Source organism: Salvia splendens, chromosome 22 (genome assembly GCF_004379255.2).
Source record: "Salvia splendens isolate huo1 chromosome 22, SspV2, whole genome shotgun sequence".
Taxonomy (NCBI): Eukaryota; Viridiplantae; Streptophyta; class Magnoliopsida; order Lamiales; family Lamiaceae; genus Salvia; species Salvia splendens.
Window position 1 is genome coordinate 3,870,641 of NC_056053.1, and position 8,755 is coordinate 3,879,395.

At 39.2% G+C, this 8,755-nt stretch overlaps 1 protein-coding gene across 1 annotated transcript; it reads right to left on the bottom strand.

The window, feature by feature from the left end:
* Nucleotides 1-2,984: 2,984 nt before the first annotated feature.
* Nucleotides 2,985-5,198, bottom strand: LOC121785845 (cytochrome P450 77A3-like). The gene is made up of 2 exons (XM_042184314.1): nt 3,925-5,198; nt 2,985-3,566 (listed from the first exon to the last, which is right to left on the bottom strand). The coding sequence occupies exons 1-2, from the start codon at nt 5,063-5,065 to the stop codon at nt 3,181-3,183; spliced, it is 1,527 nt and encodes a 508-aa protein (XP_042040248.1). The 5' UTR covers nt 5,066-5,198; the 3' UTR covers nt 2,985-3,180.
* Nucleotides 5,199-8,755: the final 3,557 nt, after the last annotated feature.

The window sequence follows — 8,755 nt, forward strand, 5'->3', positions numbered from 1 at the left end:
ATTATGTTGACTTCTGTCTTCCTTAAATCACTATCTAGCTTTCCTTTATCAACTCTGCAAAACTCTCAGAATAATGTATGCATGATGTACTATAAAATATAATATCGTGCTTGTAGAAACTGAACCCTAGGTCCTTATACCTCCATTGGGGAGCTTGGGGTTTTGAATAACAAGAAATTTGATAAAAATGTTTTAACACTAATGTTAGTATTTTTTATATATTAAGTATGCAATTATTTGCCATAAAATTCATATCCGTAATAAAAATTCCTGAATATATCATTTCATCTGAAGAATAATAAATTTTCACTTGACTATAAACGCGTTTGCATGTAACAACCATATATACATAATTAATTTTGCTTGACGATAAGCGCATTAGCATGTAAAAACCATTCATTATTCGTGTTTGCCCCAAACTTTGTACATTTACTTGAATCTTGATTGCATATTACATAATTAAATATTTCTAACTCTTTACATAATTAGCCACTCAATTTTATCTTTTCTTCTTGGAATCTTGGTATCCAACATTTGCGAATCATCAAATGCATGACACGTACACAAAGTCCGTACGCGGTCCACAACATATGGCAAAACATGAATGCTTAGAATTATGATATGAACAAATTTCCTTTGTAATAATTAAAACCAAATAAATGATATAATTGCTTTACAAAAAAGAAGTAAACATGATAGTAGTAGATGATAAGAATCCTGCAGTTGGGGAAGTTAGGTATGGGAAGATTAAATTGCACTGGGTAAATAGAATGTCTATTCTATTTATGGTTAGAGCATCCCCATCCGTGCTCTTGCCAACGAGCACGGATGTGGACCCGGACCCATTTTTACTCCCTGCTCTTAGGCAAGAGCACAACACCTACATCTGTGCTCTTCCACAAAGACAAGCTCAAGGGTCCCACCATTCTATTATTCAATTTAAATAAAAACATTTCCACAAAATTAAAATGCATTAAAAATATCCGGAATACAATTACAAATTACAAAAAAAATTAAAAATTATTTAATTAAAATCCTAAAAATTAAAAAGTACATAATTAAAATCCTAAAAAATAAAAATTACATAATTAAATTCATAAAATTAAAAAAACCACTACTCGTGGCCGAATTTCGCCCTAATGTGTTTGATTAGGTCTTCTTGTAGCTCAATGTGGGCTCGGGTATCGCGCATTGTGTTCATTGTTTCGATCCTCTCGCCCACCGTCGTATGCACACCTCGGCGTGGGGGAGACCTTGCGGTTGAGCTTCCGGCTTCAACACGGGCGGATAATGTGTTGACAATAAGCATAAACAAGCGTTTTGACATGCGAAAACGGCGCCGAAAGTAATCTTACGGAAACCGCGGCTGGTCAGAAAAATAGTCGGCAACGAGCCTTTCGTTGGCTCCCCCCGGTCACTATGGATATAGCGGCGAGTTGATCTAGTTGGTCGAGGAGGAGGGGTAGGGGTATTCGCGGTGATATAGCTTCATAGGCGGCACGATATTGCTCATAGTATTCTTGTTCTTCGCGCTCCGCTTCCGCAATGAGATTGGTGAAATCCATTTGAGAGGGTTTGAGTGAGAGAGGAAGATGTAGATAAGTTGTATGAAAAATATGAATGAGAGATGAATGGGAGATGATTTGATGTGAAAAATGGATAATAAATGTGTGTATTTATAGATAATTTTGGGAATAAAAATAATTTTAAAAAATTCCTGAAAAACGGTAAAAAAGCGGCCATATTTTTGGGAATCTGAATTTTTTTTTTAATTTTTGGTATTATTTTCAAATTAAAAAAATCCAATGGAAATGCCGTTGGTCAATCAGAACGCGCCACGTCAGTTGCTCGCTGGCAGGGACGTGCTCGATGCATCGAGCAGCGCCGCGCCAGCGGCAAGAGCGCAGCGGCAGCAGGCGGTGCAGCGCCGCTGGCACGGACGAACGGACGGGTGTACACTCACCGCTGCAGATACTCTCAGTGGGGATTCAACTTTTACACATGTTCCTTTCAATTTCACAGCCGGTACTATTTGGATTCAGACCTATAATTGTGTGACAAATAAACCGACGACCTCGGTAGAAAAGAAGAAAATCGCAGACCAATTACCACCACCCAACGCACCATGACATTGATTATGGAAAACTCAAATTTTAATACACAAAAAATGGCTAATAATCACATATACTCCTTCAGTCCATCATTTAAAGAACCCTTTTGACTCGGCACGAGTTTTAAGAAATTATTTGACTTGATGAAGAAAAGTAAAGGGAGAACGTGAGTGGAATGTGAGACTCCTTTAAAGTATTAGTTTTATGGAGTATTAGATTGTGAGTATAAAAAGTTGGTGGGATGTGGGATCCATATGGTGGGATGTGGGATCCATATACTAAAAGTGGAATACAGTAAATGGTTTTATAAATCGTAGACAAACCAAAATGACAAAACGATTCTTTGAATGATGGACGGAGGGAGTAGTACTTTATGTTATCTGTGTACTTCCATATTCAACAATAAATAACGTATCTCAATGTTAATTACATTTAAGTGCTATAGTCACACAAGTATCACATTATTGAGCTATGATAAGTGTAACATGCGAGTGATATTGCGGTTTTTCACGATATACTGTCCCGATTTACATGAGTTATGATGTTCATATTCTTAAAAAATATTAGTACTAATTGAGTGATTATGTGATCTGGGATACATCACAAAATTTCCAATGTAGAGACTTGACTTATATGCAAATAATATAATCAATATAATACAACAAACTAGTTATAAAATAGTTTTTGATTTAATAAAAAAGTTTATAATCCTTACTAAACATACAAACTCTACAATAATAATTTCCACTGCAAACCCCATGTAAACTTTATGTATTTGTACATGTATAATTTGTGAAGGTTGGGTCATGCATGTTTAGTGGAATATGTAAAAATGTCCCTAAAATTTATAACTTTAACATTAATGTAGACATATAGACCGGAAATATTATACTAATATTAAGTTAACATAGAGGAGAGGAGATTCTAAACATTTTCCTACACAAAATCATACACCCAACGGTTCACGGCCTAGCTAGCAAACATTGATAGAGCAAAAAAAAAAACAAATTAAAAGCAAGTAGAGTAGCAATCAAAGATATGGAGATCCGGATGACGTGGCGCCACGAATTCAAATCTTTGTCCGAGCCAGAATTATTGCTTTGAGCGGATCCTTCATGACCACAGTAAATGCGAAAGTCTCCGCCGGGTCAGGCGGGTTGTCCGGAATGGGGATCCACTTGAAGGCATGGACCATCCGCGCCAGCAGCAGGTTGATATGGAGCGTCCCCAGGCTCCATGCGGGGCAGATCCTCCGCCCCGCCCCGAATGGCAGCATCTTCACCCCCCGCATCCCCGTTATGTCCACCTCCACGCCCTCCCCCGTTAGAAACCTCTCTGGCCGGAACTCGCTTGGGTTCTCCCACATCTCCGGGTCCTCCGTCAGCCACGCCGTGTAGATCTCCACGTTCACGTCTGCCGGGATCGTGTACCCGCCCAGCTCCATTTCCTTCGTCACTGCTCTCACAAATGTTGCAATTTTTTCAATAATATTAATATGAGAAGATAAACATACCTAAATGTAACAATCACTAAATTTTTAGTCCGAACACTAATTCTTAGTAAATATAAGTACCAAAAAATATTTGAGAAACACAAAGTCTTTATTGTCACATCACCTATATCTATTTATTTGGTGCAACAACAATTCCAATTGAGGGACATACTGCCTACACCCCATGCTCATGCATTAATTATAATTCCACAAAATTAATCTGGTTAGCAACTTGCACCCCATAAAACGGTTTAGGTATCAAACACACAACCCTTGTGTCTTCTTAAATATTAACAATAAAAAAAAATACAAATATTTCACCTGCATGAGAAAGCAGAAAATGGCTAGGCGGGTGGCGCCGAAACGTTTCCTTCACAATCGCTCCAAGATAAGGCATTTTCTCAGCATCAGCTTCAGTCACTACTCCATTTTTCCCAACGCAGCCCACAATCTCCTTATACAGCCTCTCCTGGATTTCCTGATTCTGAACCAAATGCAGGAGAGCCCACTCCAGAGTAGTGGCGCTGGTGTCGGTGCCGGCGTTAATCGCCTCCGAGCACAGCGTCACCATCTCCTCCTCCCCGAGCCTCCCCCGCCCGGGCACCTGTAACCCGAACAGCGAGTCGATATACGCAGCCCCCTTGGGGCTCGCCATCTCCGCCTCCTTCCCGCCGCCCTCCACAAAATCCCTCCGGTCCCGAATGAGCGGGACCAGGCTCTCCAGCTGCTTTCGCCGTAGCTCCCGCGCGGCCCTCACCTGGCGCCGGAAAAGCGGCGTGAGCAGAGGGAGGAAGTCCGGGAGCTTCGGCGTCGTCATCATCATGACGTCCTTCAGCACGGCCTCGATGAGGCCGATGCGGCGGGCGGAGACCTTGACGCCGAAGCAGAGGCAGATGAGGATGCTGCACATGGTCAGCCGGCAGTGGCTCATCACCTCCACGTGGCCGGCCCGGGCGGACTCCTCCTCCAGCCGCTTCATGTGGGCCTCCACCGCCCAGTTCCGGATCCAGCTGCACTGCTTCACCCGGGCCGGGTTGATCAGCTCCGTCACAAAGTTGCGGCGGAGGGAGCGCCAGAGCGGGCCGTACTCGGCCGAGTTGATGGCGCATTTCCCCATGCTGAAGATGAGGCGGATGGGGGAGTCGGGAGGGCGGCTCGCGAAGAGCTCCCCCTTTTTAACAAGGGCCTCGTGGATGAGGTCGGAGTTTGTCACGATGACTAGGGTTCTCTGGCCCATCTTCATGGTGAAGATGGGGCCGTATTTGGCGCGTAAGTCGCGCACCATGAAGATGAAGGGGCGGCGGTGGAGGACGACCTGGAATAGGTTTCCCACCAGGGGCCACCCTGGTGGCCCTGGTGGTAAATTTTTGGGTTTTCCGCTTGTGGTGGCGGACCAGTACCGCCACCAGAGGCAGAGGAATAGGGCGGAGAAGCAAAGTAGAAGGATGTCTATCAAGTCCATTGTTATTTTTTTTATTTTTTTGTTTTTTTTGTTTTAGTCTTGGTGTTGTATGAGGAGTGAAGTAAGGGGGGTTAAGGAGAGTTGGGGTTATAAAGAAGAGAAGAGAGGAGGTGGGTGAATGTATTTTAATCTCTATTCTACCGGCTGTAGGTGGTATTAAATAACCTGACCTGAAATATTTATTACACGTTAAGTACGGCAAGATATATATTGATATTTAAGGATTTTCCTAAGGTAGGATAGATTCAACTAGCAATGGGATCTTTGATAATATTTTTTGGTATGACTTAGTATGTATAGTGTATATTGGTGTTTGCGAGCCCTTCGTATATAAATCAGACTGATCTTCATAAAATCAAATAAGAATTATTTTAGTACCACCTAGTTCCATACATAAATTGTAGTCACGCTTTTTCATTTTGGGTTTTTTACAAATACTTGTTTCTATATATTTACAGTAAATCTTTCATTTTTTAATGAAGTGAGTTTCATTTTTCACTAAAACCCTTCAACATTTTTTTTCTACCACTATGTTATTTTATCAATTTTGCATTAAATACCATATCGTCCGCTACCGAGACAATTTTATACGTTAAAATTCTTATTTATTTTAAGAAAAATTTCATTTGTAGCAAATAAAGTTTAATGAAAAAACTGAATTTGAGCTACGGAAAAGAATTTTATCTACGATGATATTGATCTAAAGCTATGGTAATAAGTAAAACATATTGTGATCAAAATATGATAAAAATGAAGTTTTGTATATGTTGGTCTTCTAAAAAAACTGTTGTTAACTCTAAAATAGGATAAAAATTTAAGATATCATAACTTATGCAATGTCAATGCTAAAAATAAGGAATTGCCATAACTACAAAAAAACACTGTTTACCGAGCACCAATAGCGACCACATCTAATTGTGCTCGGAAACTGGCGAGCACCTCAAACTTTGCTCGGCAACATTCCTAGCACAATTGATGGTGCTCGGCAATATCATGGACCAGGGTGTTAACTTGCGAGCAATACCGAGCACGGTCAACGTGCTCGATTTAGCAATTTAAGTCAGGGACCTATGAAGCACCGAAAATTGCTCGGCATTCAATGTATGTTGTGTGAATATTTTTCAAAAATAGCGACCACCTATAATGTGCTCGGAAAATCCCTACCACCACAAATGTGCTCGTCACACATAGACTTGTATAATTATTCAATGTATGTCAAAAATAGACTTGTTAGTTATTTAATGTATGTCATGCGAAATGCGGATAAATAGTTTTCAAACATAGCGAGCACTTATGACGTGCTCGGAGAATCCCTACCATCACAAATGTGCTCGCCAATAATAGACTTGTATACTTATTCAATGTATGTAAAAAAAGACTTGCATAATTATTCAATGTATGATCGATAAAAAAATATTGACATGTTTGAAATCATTATTATTGTACTTATACGGTACTCAGAATTTTTATATAATTTCCGAGCACTTATATGGTACTCGGCATTTTCCAAGCACGTATATGGTGCTCGGGATTGCTTAAAAGTATTTATAGTATATCTTCAAAATAAGTTTACAATATTTATGGTGAATGATCCACAAATTTATTTACATGCAATTTTTTCGAGATATTTCTGTGTACTAATAAAAAATATTGACATGTTCGAAATCATTATTATTGTTAAATAATTATTAATTCTATTTTTATATAATTTCCGAGCAGTACTCGGCATTTGCCAAGCACTTGTACGGTGCTCGGCATTATTTGTTTAAAGGTATTTATATTATATCTTCAAAATAAAATTTACTTATATTTATTGTGAATAATCCATAAATTTATTTATATGCAATTTTTTCGAGATATTTATGAGTACTAATAAAAAATATTGACATGGAAGGTGCTCGCCTTATTTCCTAAAATCTTACAGAATTTCCGAGCATATAGAGGTGCTCGCAATTGCCGAGGACATAGAGGTGCTCGCCCATCCTAAGGCATGGTTGACCGGTTTGCCGAGCACCTACAATTGCTCGGAGAAATATTCCGACGAAGCAAATACCGACCACCTGTAGTACTCGGAATGTGCTCGGTATTTCCCGTTTACCGAGCACTTTCACCCTTTATACCGAGCACTTTGGTGCTCGGTAAATAGCCTTTTTTTGTATTGTTTAAATAGTTAAATTAACCTTTTTAATTTTAAATTAAGTATTATCTTCATGCGTCACTTATTATAACTGCTAGTCTGTTAGATTCCAATATCCTACTAATTACTATTATGATTTTGCAAGTTTCCTATATTTAATTCCTGGGTCCATCAATACTTTGGGAAAAAAATTCTACTATACATTTCTGAAATAAATATGTTTTTTCAAAAATAACATTAGATTTTACTTATACGTTCCTTAATAGTAAGATATTCTCAAACTTGTCGGCAGTTTGAATTTCTGATATTTGTGCAGTCACACTTTCAATTAAACTTTTTAGCTAGGTCTTAGAATATGATTGAAGCGGCTGGGATTTGGATGTGTGTTTTAAGAGCTCTTTCTTTAATGCAAATTCTTAAGTTCAGAGGATTCGCTAGAGCACAGGGTCTAGAAGATCGTGAACTTTCAGAATGCAGTCGTTGTCACAACAAATCCGGCTTCAAAACCTCAACCCTCTACACTATTGGCTAGTATAGGGAAGTTGGGATCGAATCCACGAGGATGAAGCGTTGAAATGCATTGAGAGAACTTTTGGATGGTTGGCTGCTGCCACGCAACACGAGGATTGAGTTTTAACTACTAGGCTAGGGAATTGAAATCTAGTCTATTCTAACTACCAGATCTGGAGAACTGAAAGTACGCAAAACATAAATGCATGCATGTTTCGTATCCAAAAGCAACTCAAGAGTATTCACCAAATTCCTGGGTCAAGTAAAAGAGTTTCCTAAAACAGTTAGACATACAGCATGCAAAGTAAACGACAAGATCAGATTTCTCTATTTAGCTACTCACAGAAAGCTGCAATTAACAAACTAAAGCGTCTCGACTATAACTACCGATCAACTTCATCTTCTCCAACAAGCAAGCACGAAAATAAACAGAACAGAACATCAAAACAGAGCATATTTCAGATTGAACGATAAACACTTCAATTAAACAACCAGCTATCAGATCTAATCTACTAGACTAAGTAAATAAGCAGTAACATAGTTTTCCATGCAGATCCAAACTCACGTACTTCAGATTCGAACAATTAACAGAAATCTAAGCTAGATCCACCAGAATCATCACCCAACAAACTAGATCCACAACTTTCAACATCATTCCAACTCCGATTCAATCTCAATTCAGTAGATCAACTCCGATCAACACCGATCTCAACTCCGATCAACAAATCAATTGCGAAAAGCATCCAACACAGTAAATCAGAGCAGTAAGCATCAGAATCAAAGAAAACTGAAAACGAAACTAGATTAACCATAAACTTTAAACGAGTCACAAACAATCGCCAAATTTCCGGCAAAGAAATCGGCGAGATAAGAGCACGTGCAGAAAATAAATTGTTTCTTCGCTCCTTCTCGGAGTGGTGTTACACCTTCCAAATAAACAAAACAAAAACACCAACTAACTACCCCAGATCTCCCATTGAACCAAGTGCGTGAGCTAAGTGAGTGAATTTCGAGAGTGAACCGAAATAACCAAGGAAAATTTC

Coding starts and splice junctions, on each gene's coding strand:
- LOC121785845 (XM_042184314.1), bottom strand. CDS start 5,065: ATGGACTTGATAGACATCCTTCTACTTTGCTTCTCCGCCCTATTCCTC. Junction 3,567..3,924: donor TTTTCTGCTTTCTCATGCAG/GTGAAATATTTG, acceptor TTGTGAGAGCAG/TGACGAAGGAAATGGAGCTG.